General features: G+C 41.1%; 1 protein-coding gene across 5 annotated transcripts in view; it reads left to right on the plus strand.

Annotated features, from left to right (window-relative positions):
• ADAM28 (ADAM metallopeptidase domain 28) overlaps positions 1 to 21,970 on the plus strand; it is an 81,565-nt gene that overhangs the window by 45,952 nt on the left and 13,643 nt on the right. For 3 of the 5 annotated variants that reach the window (XM_086414403.1, XM_086414404.1, XM_086414406.1), the window contains 5 exons: positions 10,970 to 11,165; positions 13,323 to 13,425; positions 15,832 to 15,991; positions 17,132 to 17,212; positions 18,014 to 18,092. In XM_086414403.1, coding sequence (XP_086270529.1) covers positions 10,970 to 11,165; positions 13,323 to 13,425; positions 15,832 to 15,991; positions 17,132 to 17,212; positions 18,014 to 18,092 — 619 coding nt within the window. Of the gene's footprint in view, positions 1 to 10,969; positions 11,166 to 13,322; positions 13,426 to 15,831; positions 15,992 to 17,131; positions 17,213 to 18,013; positions 18,093 to 18,550; positions 19,754 to 21,353; positions 21,568 to 21,970 lie in introns of those variants that run through there. The other 2 variants (XM_086414405.1, XM_086414407.1) reach the window with 2 other exon arrangements.

The raw sequence follows: 21,970 nt of genomic DNA on the forward strand, positions 1-21,970 counted from the left end.
TATGTTTGTTTCACAGGAAGTTCTCACTCCAGTCCACAGGTTTTCTTTTGTTCCATTTTTGCAGGCATTTCCCTTTCTTTTTTAGCCACTGCCATTTGGGACTCCTTTTTCCTATTCTAACTACCTAATATTTCCCCCTCAAGAGATGGGAGACCCAGTTCCTAGGGAATAGGGGCGTCAGGGTCTCTCTGGCTACTTTCTGCTGAGCTGGGATGCGGGGTGCATTGGACCTCCCCCTCTTTCTAGTCTCAAGCCTCAGAGTCCTTATAGCGGTGTCCATCTAAGGGTGAGTGATATTTTCCATGGTGGAATGTAGTTTCATCTATCCTTATTGAACTAGCACTGTATTTTGTAGCTTGTTGACCTGGGCAGAGACAAAATGGGTTAAACAATTGATAATGCATGGAGCAATCATAAGCAACATCAATATGGTGATAACAGGGATTAGTAGGGGCATTAGCCAACTCCAAATCCCCCCTTGCCAAGAGAAAGATCCCCCAAAGAGAGATTGTAGCCACCCTGAAAACCCTCCAGCTTGTTCTTTGAGCTCATTCTTTGAGATCCCTTAGGATTTGAATGTTTTTCTTGAGGACTGTGAGACTTTAACTTAGCTTGAGATATTTACCCAGAAACAACACATCTCATTCAAGATGGCTCAAGTCCCTTCTTGTTTAGGCATCAGGAAATCTATCTTCTGGATTTTTCTGTATTTTGGAGTACAACCCCTGCCAAGCTGTGTTGGCTCTTTAGAGCTTTCCTGAGAAATCTTATCCCCAGAAACTTAATTTTGGGGGTGTTCATTAGAATGGCACTCATCTGTAGTCCTGAATAGTTATCTGAGATCTCCCAGGGGCTTACAGGTGTATTGAGTGTCCTCTTCTGTTTTCTTCCACAGCTTGACTCATTAGTAGTAAATCCAGGAGTTGTGTCCTGGTACCTTGGCTGTTGTGGGGGTAGAAAGCATTACAAGATAGGGGGCTCTTCCATTTGGGCTGGAGTTGAGTCTTTGGGGACCCATCTTTCCAGACTTTAATTTGGACTTGAGTCCCTGGAGCATATTGTGGTAGGTCTTTTGGGTCCTGGTTGACAACCCACAAGTGTATATCTTGTTGGAATTGCCCAAAGGCCATGGATTAAGACTGGGGGGTCTGAACCTCTGGATCTAGGAAGAGGTCATTGACATAAACAAAAGTCTCCCATATAGCATCTCATAAGGACTAAGACCAACCTGTTCCTTAGGGGCAATATGGGTGCAGAGGAGAGATATTGGTAAAGCCTCCTTCCATCCCAGGGAGGTCTCCTAGGTTATCTTTTTTATCATTGATTTTAAGGATTGGTTGGCTCTTTCTACTTTTCCTGAAGACTGAGGGCTCTAGGCACAATGAAGGTAATAAGTAATGCCCAATGCTTTACATACCGCTTGGGTGACCTTAGAAGTAAATGATGTCCCATTGTCACTTTGTAATGAGCTTGACAGACTAAATCTTGAAATGATTTCATGGAACAGTTTTGTTTTTGTTTTTGTTTTTTTGTTTTTACCACCTCCTCAGCCTTCTCAGTGTGGGTGGGAAAGGCTTCAATCCATCCTGTGAATGTATCTATCATGACTAGTAGGTATTGAGAAATTGGCATCTGGGGGAAGTCGATCTGCCAGTCCTCTCCCGGGTAGGTCCCATGTCATTGGACAGGGTGGGCCAGCTGGGGTCCTCAAGCTCCTTGGGAGTTGTTTAACTGGAAAGTGGAACAAGAGACCACTTGCCTTATAGTCATTTGGAGGCCTGTTCCTCTGAAGGCCCTTTCTAGTAATCTTTGGAGGGCCTTCTCCCCTAAATGAGTGTTGGCATATAAGGAGTTAACCAACTACCACTGAAAGTTCCCAGGCAGGAAAAGGAGTCCCTCCTTTTGGAACCAGCCCATAAGATCTTCTTGAAAGCCCTCGCTCTTAGCTTTAAGAGTCTCACTTACAGAATATGAAGGAGTTTCTGGCAAATTAGTCTGTGGAACTAAGGTGGTAACACTTATTAGGTCATTGTTTTGTCATGCTGCTCTCTTTTTGGTGTCCTTTACAATGGGAGACTGAAACCTCAGCAGGCAGATGGACTGCCTCCAAGAACCTAAGGATTTGATCACCATATTTGATTGGGGACCCTTGTGTGGTCTAGTGGCCTCTTTCTTCCTAAAATAGCAGCATGTGCATGTAGCACCAGAAAGGCAAAGTTGGAGTCAGTGTAAATGGCTACTCTTTTTCCTTTTCCCAGCTGTAGAGCTTGAGTCAGGACTATTAGCTCAGCCAATTGGGCTGAAGGACCTGGTGGCAAAGGTTTAGCCTCTATGATCTCAAAATTGGAGTCTACTGCATATCCAGCTCTTCTTTTTCCATCCAAGACAAAGCTGCTTCCATCAGTGTACCAGATTTCCTCAGGATTGGTCAGAGGATCTTCTGACAACCCCTCTTGGGGTTTTGTCCAGTGGTCCAAAGTTTCTAGGCAAGAGTAAAAGGGGAGAGAGTCCTTGGGGCTAGGCAGGAACATAGCTGGATTAAGAACCTCACAAGGGGATACAGTCAGGCCTGAATTTTCCATCAGCACTACTTGATATCTGAGGATCCTTTGATCAGACATGCATAAATGGCCTCTCCCATTCAGGAGTTGTTCCACTTGGTGGCTGGTAAAAATAGCTAATTTGCCCCTAAAGTTCAGTTCAGTTGCTCAGTCATGTCTGACTCTTTGCGACCCCATGAATTGCAGCACACCAGGCCTCCCTGTCCATCACCAACTCCCGGAGTTCACTCAAACTCACGTCCATTAAGTCAGTGATGCCATCCAGCCATCTCATCCTCTGTTGTCCCCTTCTCCTCCCGCCCCCAATCCCTCCCAGCATCAGAGTCTTTTCCAATGAGTCAACTCTTTGCATGAGGTGGCTAAAGTTGCCCCCAAAAGAGAGTTTTAAAGCATCTTCTATCAGGACTTCAGTAGCTGCAAGATTTCGAAAGCAGGGAAAGATCTCTTCCCAATAAAGGAGTAGGACACTCAGGCACCACCAGAAACTGGTGGGAAAATATTTGTCCATCCGAGTGACAAAGAAGTGCTTAGGTGAATCTTTTTGTTATTGTTTTTCCTGTAGCAACAAAAATGGCACAGGTTTGGGAGGAGAATGCTCCAGAGTAGGAGGTCAGGACAGAGTAGGTAGCCCTGTGTCAACCAAGAAATTCTTAGACCTACCTGCCACATCCAGTTGGACCCTTGACTCTGGCTCCATGAAGGTTATCTGTGACAGGTAGGCTGGCTGGAGCAGGCCACTTCAGTTCTGTTGAACTATCAAGAGGGAAGGTTTGGTGCTTGACCTTGAGGCTCTTGGGTCCCAAGGGCAGAGTGCCACCCAGTGTTCCAATTGATGGCGTTTGTAGCAAACTATTTTAGCAGACTTGTCACAGTTTGGACACTCTTTGGCCCAATATACCACCTGTCTACAGATTAGGCATGTGCCTTGTGCCTTGTCCTTCAAGGACTCGGAGTTTGCCATAGGGCTTCCCTGGAAGACAGCCAGCATCTGGACATGCCTTATTTCTTTCCTTCTTTCCCTTTCCTGGGCCTTGGCCTCCTTCTCGTGTTCTCTGATATAAAAGGTATTGGTGGCTGTCTGGACCATCTCATCTAAAGAGGCAGCAGGGTCCTGCTGCTGTAGCTGTTGCAACTGTATCCTGATGTCTGATGTACACTGGGATAGGAATTTGTCCTTTAATATCACCTGTTCCTCATAAGAGTCTAAGTTGGTAAACTTTTGAAGGGCCTCTTTTAGACTTTCCAGAAAGGCAGTGGGGTTCTTGTTGGACTCCTGAGTTATTGCTGAGACTGGGTAAAGTCCCACAACTAATAGGCTTCCTTCTATTTTCCTTGGGTGGACTTCCTTAGGGGTGAGTCTATCTGAAGCTTATCCTACCCAGTACTGTTGTAACCTAAGAGCCAGGCATACTTGGGTCAGGGTGCAGATCCCCAGGCAGGTTGAGATGTGACAACCTCCTGGAGATTGAATCCCCGGGCAGGTCGAGGCATGACAACCTCCTGATAATTGGGTCCCTGGGCAGGTCAAGGCATGTAGACCTCCTGGGACCCCTGGACTGGTGGATCCCCAAGCAGGTTGAGGCATGACATCCTCCCAAGGACCAGATTCCTAGGCAGGTTGAGGCAGGTCGACCTCCTGGGACACCCAGGCTGGAGCTGGGCATTCCCAATGACTCTAGTATGACTAGTGCTGGGTAGGATTAAGGGGTTGTAATCTTAACTCATTGCTGGTTTGTCCACCACAGATGGGAATAGATACCATGATGTAAAGCAATCCAAGCCTGTGCCCTGAGACTGGGAACCTAAGGAAATAGCCATAAACCTTATCCTCTTATTTCTCTGAGGGAATGTAAGTCACTGATTTCCTCGCTTAGCCTTCCAGAGCAGTTTAGGGTATTTCCAGTGGTAAACATTTCATTGTCATAGACCCACTTTAGGTAATAACAGAGGTAATGACAAAGGCTTTCTTATCTTTTCTTGCTATTCTTTGGAACTCTGCATTCAGATGTTTATATCTTTCCTTTTCTCCTTTGCTTTTCGCTTCTCTTCTTTTCACAGCTATTTGTAAGGCCTCCCCAGACAGCCATTTTGCTTTTTTACATTTCTTTTCTATGGGAATGGTCTTGATCCCTGTCTCCTGTACAATGTCACGAACCTCATTCCATAGTTCATCAGGCACTCTATCTATTAGATCTAGGCCCTTAAATCTATTTCTCACTTCCACTGTATAATCATAAGGGATTTGATTTAGGTCATACTTGAATGGTCTAGTGGTTTTCCCTACTTTCTTCAATTTCAATCTGAATTTGGCAATAAGGAGTTCATGATCTGAGCCACAGTCAGCTCCTGGTCTTGTTTTTGCTGACTGTATAGAGCTTCTCCATCTTTGGCTGCAAAGAATATAATCAATCTGATTTTGGTGTTGACCATCTGGTGATGTCCATGTATAGTCTTCTCTTGTCTTGTTGGAAGAGAGTGTTATGACCAGTCTCGGCAAAACTCTATCAGTCTTTGCCCTGCGTCATTCCGTATTCCAAGGCCAAATTTGCCTGTTACTCCAGGTGTTTCCTGACTTCCTACTTTTGCATTCCAGTCCCCTATAATGAAAAGGACATCTTTTTTGGGTGTTAGTTCTAAAAGGCCTTGTAGGTCTTCATAGAACCATTCAACTTCAGCTTCTTCAGCGTTACTGGTTGGGGCATAGACTTGGATTACTGTGATATTAAATGGTTTGCCTTGGAAACGAACAGAGATCATTCTGTCGTTTTGAGATTGCATCCAAGAACTGCATTTCAGACTCTTTTGTTGACCATGATGGCTACTCCATTTCTTCTGAAGGATTCCTGCCCGCAGTAGTAGATATAATGGTCATCTGAGTTAAATTCACCCATTCCAGTCCATTTCAGTTCGCTGATTCCTAGAATGTCGACTTCTTCAGCGATCAATGCAAAGAAATAGAGGAAAACAACAGAATGGGAAAGACTAGGGATCTCTTCAAGAAAATCAGAGATACCAAAGGAACATTTCATAAAAAGATGGGCTTGATAAAGGACAGAAATGGTATGGACCTAACAGAAGCAGAAGACATTAAGAAGAGATGGCAAGAATACACAGAAGAACTGTACAAAAAAGATCTTCACAACCCAGATAATCACGATAGTGTGATCACTGACCTAGAGCCAGACATCCTGGAATGTGAAGTCAAGTGGGCCTTAGAAAGCATCACTACAAACAAAGCTAGTGGAGGTGATGGAATTCCAGTTGAGCTATTCCAAATCCTGAAAGATGATGCTGTGAAAGTGCTGCACTCAATATGTCAGCAAATTTGGAAAACTCAGCAGTGGCCACAGGACTGAAAAAGGTCAGTTTTCATTCCAGTCCCAAAGAAAGGCAATGCCAAAGAATGCTCAAACTACTGCACAATTGCACTCATCTCACACGCTAGTAAAGTAATGCTCAAAATTCTCCAAGCCAGGCTTCAGCAATATGTGAACCGTGAACTTTCTGATGTTCAAGCTGGTTTTAGAAAAGGCAGAGGAACCAGAGATCAGATTGCCAACATCTGCTGGATCATGGAAAAAGCAAGAGAGTTCCAGAAAAACATCTATTTCTGCTTTATTGACTATGCCAAAGCCTTTGACTGTGTGGATCACAATCAACTGTGGAAACTTCTGAAAGAGATGGGAATACCAGACCACCTGATCTGCCTCTTGAGAAATGTGTATGCAGGTCAGGAAGCAACAGTTAAAACTGGACATGGAACAACAGACTGGTTCCAAATAGGAAAAGGAGTTTGTCAAGGCTGTATATTGTCACCCTGTTTATTTAACTTATATACAGAGTATATCATGAGAAATGCTGGACTGGAAGAAACACAAGCTGGAATCAAGATTGCCGGGAGAAATATCAATAACCTCAGATATGCAGATGACACCACCCTTATGGCAGAAAGTGAAGAGGAACTCAAAAGCCTCTTGATGAAAGTGAAAGTGGGGAGTGAAAAAGTTGGCTTAAAGCTCAACATTCAGAAAACAAAGATCATGGCATCTGGTCCCATCACTTCATGGGAAATAGATGGGGAAACAGTGGAAACAGTGTCAGACTTTGTTTTTCTGGGCTTCAAAATCACTACAGATGGTGACTGCAGCCATGAAATTAAAAGACACTTACTCCTTGGAAGGAAAGTTATGACCAACCTAGATAGCATATTCAAAAGCAGAGACATTACTTTGCCAACAAAGGTTCATCTAGTCAAGGCTATGGTTTTTCCTGTGATCATGTATGGATGTGAGAGTTGGACTGTGAAGAAGGCTGAGTGCCGAAGAATTGATGCTTTTGAACTGTGGTGTTGGAGAAGACTGTTGAGAGTCCCTTGGACTGCAAGGAGATCCAACCAGTCCATTCTGAAGATCAGCCCTGAGATTTCTTTGGAAGGAATTATGCTAAAGCTGAAACTCCAGTACTTTGGCCACCTCATGCGAAGAGTTGATTCATTGGAGAAGACTCTGATGCTGGGAGGGATTAGGGGCAGGAGGAGAAGGTGACGACAGAGGATGAGATGGCTGGATGGCATCACTGACCCGATGGACGTGAGTCTCAGTGAACTCTGGGTGTTGGTGATGGACAGGGAGGCCTGGCATGCTGCGATTCATGGAGTCGCAAACAGTCGGACATGACTGAGCAACTGATCTGATCTAATGACAAAGGAGCAGGTTATCTGGTCCTGTTAGGAGCTTTAAGAGTATTTTAATAATAAGCTGGGTGGAGCAATGTTGCCTACACTAGGGGCAGGTTTAAGGTTGTAGGAGGTTGTTAGTAAGTGGCTTAAGGACAAAATGATAAGAGGCAATGATAAGAGGCAATAACAGGCAACAGATCAGATGTTCATAAAAGTAGAGTGGAGATTTGATCCAGGGATATGTTTGTAGCTTTAGGAGAAGGGTGGTAAGGGTTTGGGCCCAAACAATCTGCAGGGTTAACTCCCAAAGTGGCAAACATTGTCCCTGGAAGCCCAGTTTCCCTTGAAGGGATGCCACCAACAGATTAACTTCTAGCAGGCATTGTGGGCCTGTCACCCACCCTAGCAGATTCACTGAGAGGTGCTGTTATTGCATCCGTTGTGGGAAACATGGAAGACGAAGGTGTGAATCTCTAGAGGGATTGGATATTATACAGTATTTCCCTCCCAAGGGCTACCTATTTTCTGGTTGTCCTGCCAGAAGATTGCAGAGGCCTGGACAGGGCTCATGAAAAGAGCATGAAACAAGACTGAAGCAGGCAGGGCGCAACTTTTGAAAGACTGATATAGCCCAAGGGCATAACATAAATCAATTAAAATCAAATGGGTCAAGAAGCAGACAAGTCAAATTCAACTAAAAGCCTTCAATCTGCAAGTTAAATGACACATCTGGAGGCGCCATGACTGTTCTAAGGCACTGTCAAAAGACCAAGGAGTGTTTCCCCAAATGTTGGAATGATCCTCCCACTCATTAGCATATGAAATCACCCAACCCATAAAAACTAACCACACCACATTTCATGGCCACCATATATACCCTGTGTGATGGCACACACTCTGTGGACTGTGCTTCTCTGTGAATTCAAACAAATCTACCTCTTACTTATCGCTGTGTCTCTCACCGAACTTTTTTGCAATGAGACATCAAGTACTTGAGCTTCATTAGGTGCTGAAACCAGGCACCATGAGTTTTGGCTGGGCTCAAGTCCTGCCACATAGGTTTCAGTCCCAATCTTAGGTAAACAGTTTCAAACACAACTTTCAGAAATGGAAAGATGATGACCTGCCCAATACTTTGTAAACAGAGGCATAGATGGAGAGAGGAGCTAAAGGACGGGAGAAAAAAGCAGTGGGAAAAACATACCAAGGAACCCCTTTCATAACTTGCTGGAAAAACTGCTAAATGCCTGACCTGTGCCCACAATTTTCATTGGCCTGATCCTAGGCACAAAGGAGGTTAAGGACCGAAGAACCCTCACCCACTTGGGCAACAGCTACTAGGGCACAGCAGATAGTGGAGCCTTCAGGACACACTGGGGAGTAGTCCCTGCCGGAGTCCCTCAGTGGCACCCATGGCCATTCATCTGTTCACAGGGTGTTTGAGGAAATAAGAAACAAGAGACTGTAAAGGAATTAAGATTCTGTTAGCCATATGTCCATCCAGCCATAGGGGTGAGGACCTCCTACCTAAACTGGAGGTCTTCTGGAATCTGAGACTGAACCTCGTGAGCTTTTGTCCGAGTTTGTTTTTTCTGTCCCAGTTTCCAGCACACTGGGCTTCTTGTCATTTCCACTGTGCTGGGTTTCCTTTGCATTCAGCTTCCAGCATGTGAGCTTTCACCAAGTTGGTCTTCTGCTGTGCTTTGTCTCTGCCTCACTGGGGATGAGCTGAGGTTGTTTCAGCCAGGTTACATCTGGGTCATGGCACCAGATATGTCAAGGGAGTGTGTAATTTTCTTCGTTCTGTCTCACTGCAACAAAGATTTGAAATGGCGGACCAGTGTTACAGTTCAGTTACAGCTCAATTTTATTTGGCAAGCAAAGGATAGTACACTCTCAAGGCGTGAGGGTGGGCTGACCCCAAATGAGAAGCCTTAATCCATCTTGGCTTCCTCCTTTTATACATTTGTTTCCTCCCCACTGAACCTGCCCTATGAAAATTGAGCTAGCCAAGAAGTGGGTATGTATTTTTCACCTGAAGTTCTCACTCCAGTCCATGGGTTTTCTTTTGATCCATTTTTGTGGGCTTTTCCCTTTATTTGTCTTTTAGACACCACCATTTTGGACTCCTTTTTCCTATTCTAACTACCTAACATGTCCATAGTATTTTTCATGCAAAAATACTGGAGTGGGTTGCCGTTTTCCTCCTTCAGGGGATCTTCCTGACCCAGGGATCAAACCTGTGACTCCTGTGTCTCTTGCATTGCACACACACACACACACAAAGTGGTATTTTTCCTCAAAATATTTGCTGTTTCCTTAGGGTGAGGATATATTCATACATACCTGAAATGGATGAAAATACTATACATGATTAAATGCCAGGTAGATATATAATGATATATAACCTTTGGGTATATTACTTTCCACATATTTTTTCACTTAATTTTCCTAATGGCTTATAAAGTTAAGATTAAACTCATTTGCTAAGGTATACATCTAACCACTGGCAAAGCCAAGTATGTATCTTTCATATCCAAAGTATGTGTCTTTCATATCCAAATTCTGGGCTGTTTTCCTACTACATGTGGAAAAGAGGAGCAGTGATCCACATTGAAGGGATCAGAGGAGTTTTCATGGAAGAATTAGGGTTTCAAATAGTTTGTGAAGTAGAGCAGATTTTATATAAACAGAAAGAAAAAAAAAATTCCAAATGAGTAAAAAATAAACAGAAGGTAAAACATGGTTTGTGTGACATCTGATAAGAAAGTTAGTCTGACTGGAGCAGAGGGGCTTTGCAGGGTCTCATAGGCCCCGATGAAAATTTTGATTATGTGCTCTCACCAGTGTAAAGATATTAAAAGTTTCTTGATGATGTGAAGTAGTGGTGGTTTGGTCACTGAGTCATATCTGACTCTTTGTGACCCCATGGACTGTAGCCCGCAAGACCTCTCTGTCCGTGGGATTTCTCAGGCAAGAACACTGGAGAGAGAACACATCTAGTTGCTTCAGCTAAGGAAGGAGGTGATTCCAGTATCCACACAGGCTTCTTTATATCTGCCTGAATGGCAGGATTTCTTTGGCTAACATTTCTCTGAGCAAATAAGAGCAAGATTTGCAGTAACAGATTTTAATGGAATTAACATAGCAAATGAATGTTTTTGGTTTGTTTCTCTCTCCTAATAAATCATTCCATAGGAAGATGTGAGTGAAAAGGAAATATCTAAAATTACACTAAAAGGAATTCAGGATTAGGAAACTCGATGCCTGGGAAAATCTCAGAGCATGCTGATCTGGGCTTCGAAGCTTATCTTCCTTATTACAAAAGATTCACTTCACCAGTAAATTTCTGGAGCTGCAGATTTAAATCTCCTTGAAAATCTTGTGAAAGATGCATTTAACAAAGGGAGAGGTAACTTCCTTATTTGCATCTATTATATTGCTGGGTGTTCTAAAGTATTTTTTTGTTGTTATTTTTGTAGCAGTTGCTCTACAAATTCAGAAGTATTGATTGCTTTAACAACTCAGGGCTTGGCCAAAGTCAGTAGAAGTGACATTATAGGAGATGGTTTTGGCTTATACAACACAAATGTAAACTAAAAATAGAACAATGCCTCTAGGTACACATTGCTAATTAACGGCCACAGGGAAAATATAATTTGCATCAATTTGAGATATTATGGTAGGTCAGGTGGGAAAAGTCCATGTCTACGGTTTTATTTCCCTACAGTTAAAAAAGGCTGGTGAGGTGTGCAGACCAGCAAAAGATGAGTGTGACCTGCCTGAAATGTGTGATGGCAAATCTACTCTTTGCCCCAGTGATCGATACCAAATCAATGGCTTCCCTTGCCAGAATGGGAAGGGCTACTGCCGGATGGGAACGTGCCCCACCCTGGAGAAGCAGTGCACTGACCTCTGGGGACCAGGTACGAGGACAAGCCCAGTGTCACTGGCATGTCTGCCTCTCTCCATGGAAAACTATATCATTCCAAGTGAGAGCGTTTCATCATGGCTGAAGTAGCCTTCTGTCCCATTCGTCCTTCCGTTATGGTTTCCTTTGCTGTGCAGAAGCTTTTATGTTTAATTAGGTTTCATTTGTCTATTTTGTTTCTATTTTCATCACCCTAGGAGGTGGGTCAAAAAAGATTTTGTGATTTATGTCAAAGTGTGAACTGCCTATATTTTTCTTTAAGAGTTTTATAGCATCTGGCCTTACATTCAGGTCTTTAATCCATTTTGAGTTTATTTTTGTGTGTGGTGTTAGTAAGCATTCAAATTTCATTCTTTTGCATGTAGCTGTCCAGTTTTCCCCGCACTACTTATTGAAGAGACTGTCTTTTCTCCACTGTATATTCTTACCTCTTTGATCACAGATTAGGTGACCATAGGCATGTGAGTTTATCTCTGGACTTTCTATTCTGTCCCATTGATTAATCTTTTGTTCTGATCTTTTGCTGTGAGTGTATAAGTATGCAAGATTTCTGTGTATTAATTTTGAATCCTGCAACTTTACCAAATTCATTGATGAGCTCTGCTGCTAAGTTGCTTCAGTCGTGTCCGACTCTGTGTGATTCCAGAGACGGCAGCTCACCAGGCTCCCCCGTCCCTGGGATTCTCCAGGCAAGAACACTGGAGTGGCTTGCCATTTCCTTCTCCAATGCATGAAAGTGAAAAGTGAAAATGAAGTCGCTCAGTCGTGTCCGACTCCTAGCGACCCCATGGACTGCAGCCTACCAGGCTCCTCCGTCCATGGGATTTTCCAGGCAAGAGTACTGGAGTGGGGTGCCATTGCCTTCTCCATGATGAGCTCTAGTAGTTTTCAAATTCATTGATGAGCTCAAATTCATTAATGAGTAGTTTTATGGTAGGATCTTTAAGATTTTCTGTATAGCATCATGTCATCTGCAAACAGTGATAGTTTTTTGTATTTCTTTCCATTATGGTTTATTACAGGATATTGAATGTAGTTCCCTGAGCTATACGATGGGACCTTATTTCTTACCCATCCTATAATCATTTGTATCTGCTAGTTCTAGACTCCATTGGCTTTTTATTATTTTTAACTATATTGTTGTTTTTTCAAAGGCTGGATTCATATTTTCCAGGTCTTCCTTATTGATTTCCAAAATGGGGGAGAGAGAAGGAGTAGAGGCATTAGAAAAAGAAGGATAGAGGCATTTGACTCAATAGAACTTGATTTGAAGTCTGATTTTTCATCTCTCTTTGTGGCTTTAACCAATACCACCCTCTGTACCTTTATTAACAAAATGAGAATGATAATAAGAATGGGTAATATTTATACACCATGTTCTACTGACCAGGCACTCTTCTCAGTGGCTCACATAGATTAACTCATTTAATCTTCTTAATAGTGGACTTCCTTGGTGGTCCAATGGTTAAGACTCTGTCTTCCAATGCAGAGGGTGTGGGTTCAATCCTTGGTAGGGGAACTAAGATCCCACATGACTCCAGGTATGGTCAAACATTTAAATAAATAAAGTTTGTTTTTTAAAAAAAACATAATCCTAAAAACTTAAAAAAAATAATCCTCAAAATAACATTATGAGGGTATACTATCATACAGTCATCATTTTTACACAGAGCAAATTGAAAGTTTAAGGCAATTAACCATATCACACAGCTGTTAACCACTGATTGCCCATCTGATGAAGACTGCATGAGAAATTAAACTTGTGATGCACATTACTTCCTGGCAGAGTAGACGTCTGACTAAGCATAGGGTGTACCTGTCACATGTGTACCCTCCAACAGGACAGCATTCCAGTATCTGCCTGTGGGCTGCTGCTAGGATAACTATGGCTCTTCTAGCTAAGTCTTCAATCTTACAGATGTTTCCAAATATTTAGATAGTCCTCATTCAAAAATAGGCCATCCAAAAGATTTTTTTAACTCCAGACATCTCTCTTGATATCATATCAAAGCAAACTATATTTCCAAGAAGAGGTATGATGCTAAAATCATGTTCTTCATGCTGGCTTTCTGTTTCATGAATCCTTTGTAGCACAGAACTACTTACCTCTCTTCTTTCCATCTATGACCTTACTGACCTTGTTTGATCCCAGGAGCCCAGGTTGCAGATAAGTCATGTTTTAGACGAAATGAAGATGGGTCAACTTATGGATACTGTCGAAAAGTGAACAACACACACATTCCCTGTAAAGCAAAGTAAGTGACCTTGCTATTTGAACTTCCTGCTCATTTTCACACATGCTGATTTATCTCATTTAAAGAGAAAGTAATTTGGACATCATTTATTTGATAAACATTCATTGAGTGACTATTACTTGCTTTATTTTAGGCTAGGCACTGAGTTAAAAAGGTAAATAGGGAATGATTCCCATTTTTCAGTTTCTCATAATGCATGCTTCAAAGGACACCAAGTATAGCTGTTGTTAAATAGAATGAATGTTTGAGAAGGAACATACCAGAGTAAATGGGCCTCGTTGGAAATGTATACACTTATTCTCCAGTATGCTTCAGATGCTTTTCCATCTACTGCATTTCATGATGATTCTATGGTAGAAATACTTATCTTCTCAGAGGAATAAGCAACACAATGATTGTACAGTTTTGTTTTTTTTTTTTAACTTGCCATGGCATTCCATAAAGAAAAAATACAGTGAGGGAAAAGATTGACAATTGACCTAAAGAATTTGTTTTCCATAAAAAAATTGATAGTCTGAAAAAAGAAAAGATAAAACTCTGTAATCAATGAACTTGAGATTTTTCTATATATTTCCCTTGGATTCTACAGTTCTAAGATGATTTTTAAAAATTAAATGATAATAGGTGAAATACCTGTTCCAAACTTTGCATGTGCATACTAATGTGTAACAAGACATTGAATGAAAAAGATCAGCATTTCTCCAAGTTTTTTTTTCTGTTGAAATAACACTAATTTTTCTCAAAGATAGTTATTACCAAACTATTTTGGACAGAAGATCATCTCTTGGGGAGTCTGAACCTCAAAGATGGTCATGCCTTGTGGGCTCTCCTTTATAGGAAATCAGGGGAGAATATATTAATAAAAAGCTATATGTGTGTGGGAGTAGGGTGAGTGGGTACAAAATTTAGTATGAGAAGTTGTGATAGGGAAAAAAGGCTAGGATAATTCCATCTTTCCTCTGTAAAGTGTACACACACCCTTGTCCTGTATAAATGCTTGTGTGAATACTGGATAATTTCTGCAACCAAAGGCATAAGCACTTCATTTCTTCCCACAGTCTGGCTTTCTGATCACTTGTTAATAATTTTTGCTTGTAGTGAGAAATAAGCCTGAAATTCCCTGGGTCCTAGAGCCTTCCTAGGGCTTCCTTGGTGGCTCAGAGGATAAAAAGGCTGCCTGTGATGCAGGAGACCTGGGTTGATCCCCTGGGGAAGGAAATGGCAACCCACTCCAGTATTCTTGCCTGGAGAATTCCATGGATAGAGAAAATTGGCAGGCTACATACAGTCCATGGGGTCATGGAGTCAGATATGACTGAGCAACTTTCACCTCTATAGAGCCCTCTTCTTAAAGCCCTACCTAAGTGATTCAAGAAAAATACCATCTCAAGTCTGGAAAGAATGCATGCCTTTCTCTGCTCCTCAGTGGTATTTTTTCTAAAAGCCACCAGAGTAATCAGAAGAATCTGATTCTAACACTCTCAGAAGACTTTTTTCACAACTTTCCTCTAAATTTTGCATAAAAGCAATTGATTCCAATATTGTTGGCATTGACTTTCTTCCCCTTGCTAGTGAATGCAAGGCTTTAGTGATCCCCTGGCAGTTTCATCTGAATTTGCAGGGGTTCTTTCAGGAACCCACATGATGCCTTAGAGTGTCATCCAAGGCTCAGCCTTATACTGATACAACTATAGTCAAGAGAATTATTCTGCTGCGATTCATGCAATAAATGACCTTAGCTGAAACAAGACAGAAACTGACTTCCTAGGTGCCCTCCTTGATGTTAAGAACTGATGTTGAAGCTGAAGCTCCAATACTTTGGTCACCTGATGCAAAGAACTGACTCACTGGAAAAAACCCTGATGCTGGGAAAGATGGAAGGCAAAAGGGAAAGGGGAAGCAGAGGGTGAGATGGTTGAATAGAATCACCAACTCAGTGGACATGAATTTGAGCAAATGTGGGAGATAGTGAAGGAGAGGGGAACCTAGCGTGCTGCAGTCCATGGGGTCCCGAAGAGGCAGACACAACTTAGTGACTAAACATCAGCAACAACACATACCCTCACATAAGGCCACATTCAAGAATCTGAAGTTAGGGTTCTGCATCCTTCCCACTGGCCAGAATTTAGGTTACTGGCCAAAGTTAGGGAATCTGGGAGACAAGGGTTTTGTTGTTGTTGTTTGTTTGTTTTTTTAGCAACACCTGGCCTTGAAAAGCATTGAATATGGTGGTTCTGTTACTTAACAATAAGGGGAAAACTGGTATAATGGAGAACTAGGAGTCTCGGCCTTAGGGAAAAATACCATTAGTTAAATATGGATAGTCCAGGAGGTGATTTATATTTGTATAAAACTCCAGTTTGGATCCTGGTGTTTCAACTGCAGCAAATTTTGGCTTTTCCTCAGAGATGCCACGTGTGGGAAGTTGTTCTGTAATGGTGGCTCAGATTATCTGCCCTGGAAAGGACGAATAGTCACAATCCTGACATGTAGACTATTTGATCCTGAAGACAGCAGTGAAGAAATTGGCATGGTAATCAATGGAACCAAATGTGGAGATAAGAAGGTGAGTTGAAATTGCAGCTTTTACTCAGAATGTTCTTTCTGTTTGTTTTTTTGTTTTGTTTATTTTCTTCTCAGGGCCCCACTGTGTTTCATGAAGCACCATTTTCAAAGTAATGTTTATGCCATTCATGTATACATGACTGTGTTCTTCCCTTCAGTGTTATTTAATAAGTACCTATTATGTGCTTAGCACTAGGGTGTTAAATTTGGGCAAGTTTTATTGCCCCTAAATTGGTAGGTTCTCAGCAAATGGTAGCCACTGATAATAATAAATATAATCATAACAATACTACTTATTTTTACACACATTTTTATTTTAATCTTAGAGATGATATGATATTAACATGTTTTCCATAGATTTTTGCTTGGAATGAGTACCTTGTATCATGTGCAATGCTTACTTAGCTCAGTGCTACATATCAGTCTATAGACTTGAACTAAAGAAGTGGATTAAGGGAATAATCCATGAGGAATGAAGTAAGGAAATTTTCTTTAGAGAGGACTTCCTAAATATTTTATTACAAAAATTACCTAGATTCCATCTTCCTATTTTCAAAAGGGTGTTGTGATTTCTCTAATAAAAAGCAAGTTTAATAACAATGTGTGCGTGCATACTTAGTTGCTTCAGGCTTTTCCAATTCTTTGTGACCCTGTGGACTGCAGCCTGCCAGGCTCCTCTGTCCATGGGATTTCCCAGGCAAGAATACTGGAGTGGGTTGCCATTTCCTCCTCTAGGGGATCTTCCAGATCGAGGGACTGAACCCACATCTCCTGCATCTCCTGCATTGCAGGCAGGTTCTTTATCCACTGAGCCACCTGGGAAGCTCTTGATAGCATTGAAGTGAAGTGAAGGAAAGTCACTCAGTCATGTTCAACTCTTTGTGACCCCATGGACTGTAGCCTGCCAGGCTCCTCTGTCTATGGGATTTTCCAGGCAAGAGTCCTGGAGTGGATTGCCATTTCCTTCTCCAGGGAATCTTCCCAATCCAGGGATCGAACCCGAGTCTCCCACATTGTAGACAGACGCTTTACTGTCTGAGCCGCTAAAAATAAAAGATTAACTCCTGAAGAGTCAACAGTTTGCATAAGTGATATCTTTGGACATTCATATCAGTTTTTTGTTTTTTCACATCACTTTCAGGTTTGCATTAATGCAGAATGTGTGGATATGGAAAGAACTTACAAATCAGCAAATTGCTCCTCTAAGTGCAAAGGACAGGCTGTAAGTAAGTCTTGACAGTGTTTCCCAAAGCTTGCTGAATCTTATGTCATTTTAGGTCAGACAGTTTGGGTGATGTTAATGTAGTGTTTCAGTGTTGAATGATTAAAACAATTAAGTTTATCCAACTCTTCAGTACTTTGATTCAATGAAAACTTCCTTCAAAGAACCTGATACTGAAATTCCTGTTTTTTTTTTTTTTAACTTTTTATTTTGTATTGGCATATAGCCAATTAAACAAATGATGTTGTGATAGTTTCAGGCAAATATCAAAGGGACTTGGTCACAAACACACACACACACACACATATCCATTCTCCCCCAAACTCCCCTCCCATCCAGCCTGCCGCATAACACTGAGCAGAGTTTCCTATGCTGTAAGTAGGTCTTTGTTGGTTATCCATTTTAAATATAGCAATGTATAAATGTCCATCCCAAATTCCCTAACTATCCCTTCCCCCCCAACGACCATAATTTCATTCTCTAAGTCTGTGAGTCTCTTTCTGTTTTGTTAAGTTCATTTTTATCAATTCTTTTAGATTCCACATATAAGTATGTCATATGATATTTCTCCTTCTCTGCCTGACTTACTTCACTCAAGATGACATTTCTCTAATTTCATCCATGTTGCTGCAGATGGCATTATGAAATTCCTATTATTGATGTTTAAAATATGTAGGTAGTTGAAAGGCTGCAGAGCAGGGGTTATTCTTTTTTTTTGAAATGTACTTAATTATGGATGAATAAGCCCTTGTGTTGAGCATTAGTTCAGTGAGAAAACTAACAGAACCATTGCTCCTCTAGGTGTGTGACCATGAGCTCAAGTGTCAGTGTAAAGAAGGATGGGCCCCTCCTGACTGCTCTGATTCTTCCACGATCTTCAGTACGTAACATTACATGCCTAACTTGAGAAAATTGCTCACCTCTTCCAAGCGTTTATTTCCTATTATGTTAGATTCCATGCCTTTTTCTCTTTCTTCTTGTAATTCCTGTTCTGTAGGTAATGAATTCATGATATTAATCTCCAAAGTCTCTCATCCAACTTTTAAATCATATTTCCCACCTTATGTTTTTATATTTTACCGAAAAAATTCTTGAAATTTTATATTTGTCATTTCATTCTAATTTTCTGAGTTTTCTTGCTTTACAATTGTCCCATTTTCCTAACAGCCTTGACTGAATGTATACTAGGTTTAATATCCTCATAAAACTCTCTAAGAATATGACTTATTATTTTTGCAGGTTCAGTCTCTTCTCCAGATTACCTCTATTTCTTTTGAGTTGAACTTTTTTTTTTTCACTCTATCTTCTCTTATATTGCACGGTGCTATTTTTCTTCAGGATATATGATCCTTCATTGAATGTGGGATTCAGTTCACTTCAGTTCAGTTCAGTCACTCAGTCATGTCCGACTCTTTGTGATCCCATGAATCGCAGAACGCCAGGCCTCCCTGTCCATCACCATCTCCTGGAGTTCACTCAGACTCACATCCATTGAGTCGGTGATGCCATCCAGCCATCTCATCCTCTGTCGTCCCCTTCTCCTCCTGCCCCCAATTCCTCCCAGCATCAGAGTCTTTTCCAGTGAGTCAACTCTCATTGGAGGTGGCCAAAGTACTGGAGTTTCAGCTTTACCATCATTCCTTCTAAAGAACACCCAGGGCTGATCTCCTTCAGAATGGACTGGTTGGATCTCCTTGCAAGAGTCTCCTTGAAGAGTCTTCTCCAACACCACAGTTCAAAAGCTTCAATTCTTCGGCACTCAGTTTTCTTCACAGTCTAACTCTTACACAAATACATGATCACTGGAAAAACCATAGCCTTGACTAGACGGACCTTTGTTGGCAAAGTAATGTCTCTGCTTTTGAATATGCTATCTAGGTTGGTCATAACTTTCCTTCCAAGGAGTAAGCGTCTTTTAATTTTTTGACTTGAATCAGCTCACAGGGGTTTTCTTGGCATGTGTGCATGCTTGTTGGACCTTAACTCTCCTGATGGGAGATCTGCCTGAGAGCTCTGTCAGTAGGCAGATCTTCCTATAGACCTCAGACCTTCTCTGTAGAAACAGCCAGAGTAGAGAGCCTCACCTCCAGTTGCCATGGTGATGAATACCCTGCCCTGAGGACAGAGCTCTTCATTACATTTACTTTTAGAAACAGCTGCTCTTCCTCAGGACCCCTTCCTATTGCTTTATAACCTTTAAGCGGTTTGGCATAAATAGAATTGTTATATTTTAGCAACTCTTGTGGGTCAGTAGTGATTACACATTGAAATTTTCATTTAAATTCTTTTTATAGCTAGTAATAATGATAGAATCTTTTCTTAATTTTTTTGGCCATTGGTATTTTCTCTTTTACGAAATATTTGTTCATGCCATTTTGTGTATTTTTCTATTGGGTATCTCCCCGACCCCCTATTAACTTGTTTAATTTTAATATACTCGATATAAGCTATTTTTCAGTTATACATGCTGCAAATAGCTCCCTTCATTGTGTTTTCTCACTCTTTGTGATGTCATGTGATTAAAGAAGCTTTTAATTGTAATGTAGTCAATTTGTTTATCATTTCCTTGATGATTGGTTTTCCTTTTTGTGTCCTTTTTAAGGAATTTTTTTCTATCTTGAAGTTATGAATGTATATATGATCTTCTGAAAAGGATTATTTTATTGCTTTTTCAAATTTAAATCTATAGTGTATCTGGAATTATTTTGTTTATGATACAAGTGTTCAATTTCACTTTTATCCCAGATAGACACTCAATTGTCACACCATCATTTATGTAATAGATCTGTGCTGTGCTAAATCATTTCAGTAGTGTGATCTCTCTGTGATCCCATGGACTGTAACCCACCAGGCTCCTCTGTCCATGGGATTCTCCAGGCAAGAATACTGGAGTGGGTTGTCATGCCCTTCTCCAGAGGATCTTCCTGACCCAGGAATCAATCCCTTGTCTCTTGTGTCTCCTGAACTGGCAAGTGGGTTCTTTACCACTAGCACCACCTGGGAAGCCCATGTAATAGATCACCCTTCCTTAATGCTTTATAGTACCAATTTTCCAACAAAGCACATGTGTCTGCATGTGTGTCTTTCTGGGATATTTCTACTTTTCTGGGGATTCTATTTGACTATCCATATGCCAGTATAAGGCCTTCATAGGTGACTCAGTGATAAAGAATCCTCCTGCCATTGCAGAAGATGCAGGTTCAGTCCCTGCATTGGGAGGAAATTTCCTCCTCCTGGAAGAGGAAATGACAACTCACTCCAGTATTCTTGCCTGGAGAATCCCAGGGACAGAGGAGCCTGGTAGGCTACAGTCCATGGGGTCACAAAGAGTCTGACATGACTGACCACACACATGCCAGTATAATATTATTTTATTATTGTATATTTAAAATAAGTTTGTTATCTTAGAGGCAGTCCTTTAATTTTGTTCTTCAAGAATGTGTCGGCTATTAGCTTTTGTACTTCCACATATTTTTTACAGTCAGATTTTCAAGTTACACACACAATTCCTGTTGGAATTTAGTTAGTCTAAACTGTATCTATAGATTCACTTGGGGAAGAATGAGCATATATAAAATATTGAATTCCAAACCTAGTACATGAAATAAGTATCCATTTACTTAGCATTCTTTAATTTTGCCAAATAATATTCAATGATTTTCACCATAGAATTTTTATATATAATATATATTAATTGGATTTTTAAGAAACTACCACACAATTGCACTCATCTCACACGCTAGTAAAGTAATGCTCAAAATTCTCCAAGCCAGGCTTCAGCAATAAATAGTGAACCGTGAACTTCCAGTTGTTTAAGCTGGATTTAGGAAAGGCAGAGGAACCAGAGATCAAATTGCCAACATCCGCTGGATCATGGAAAAAGCAAGAGAGTTCCAGAAAAACATCTATTTCTGCTTTATTGAGTATGCCAAAGCCTTTAACTGTGTGGATCACCATAAACTGTGGAAAATTCTGAAAGAGATGGGAATACCAGGCCACCTGACCTGCCTCTTAAGAAACCTATATGCAGGTCAGGAAGCAACAATTAGAACTGGACATGGAACAACAGACTGGTTCCAAATAGGAAAAGGAGTACGTCAAGGCTGTATATTGTCGCCCTGCTTATTTAACTTATATGCAGAGTACATCAGAGAAGGTGATGGCACCCCACTCCAGTACTCTCACCTGGAAAATCCCATGGATGGAGGAGCCTGGTAAGCTGCAGCCCATGAGGTCATGAAGAGTTGGACACAACTGAGCGACTGCACTGAACTGAACTGAGAATATAGAACTTCAACTAATTTTTGTATATTTATTTTTATATGAAGCACCTCTGCTAACCTGTCAATAATTTTATTTTATTTTATTTTATTTTTATTGATAGCAGCACTGTTCACGACAGCCAAAAAGTGGAAGCAACCCTAATGTCCCTCAACTGATAAAACGTGGCCTTCCCAAACGGGAGATTATTTCACAGTGTTATTTTTTTTTTTTCTCCATATGTTGGAATTTTTAATAGTTTTTCTCCTGTAATTGAGATCTAATCTTACTGCATTGTGGTCAGAAAAGATGCTTGGAATGATTTCTATTTTTTTGAATTTACCAAGACTAGCTTTATGGCCCAGGATGTGATCTATCCTGGAGAAGGTTCCATGTGCGCTTGAGAAAAAGGTGAAATTCATTGTTTTGGAATGAAATGTCCTATAGCTATCAATTAGGTCTAACTGGTCTATTGTATCATTTAAAGTTTGTGTTTCC

The sequence above is a fragment of the Bos grunniens genome, chromosome 8 (genome assembly GCF_055505025.1).
Source record: "Bos grunniens cultivar Pamir isolate PY7600 chromosome 8, Bosgru_T2T1.0, whole genome shotgun sequence".
NCBI classification, from domain to species: domain Eukaryota; kingdom Metazoa; phylum Chordata; class Mammalia; order Artiodactyla; family Bovidae; genus Bos; species Bos grunniens.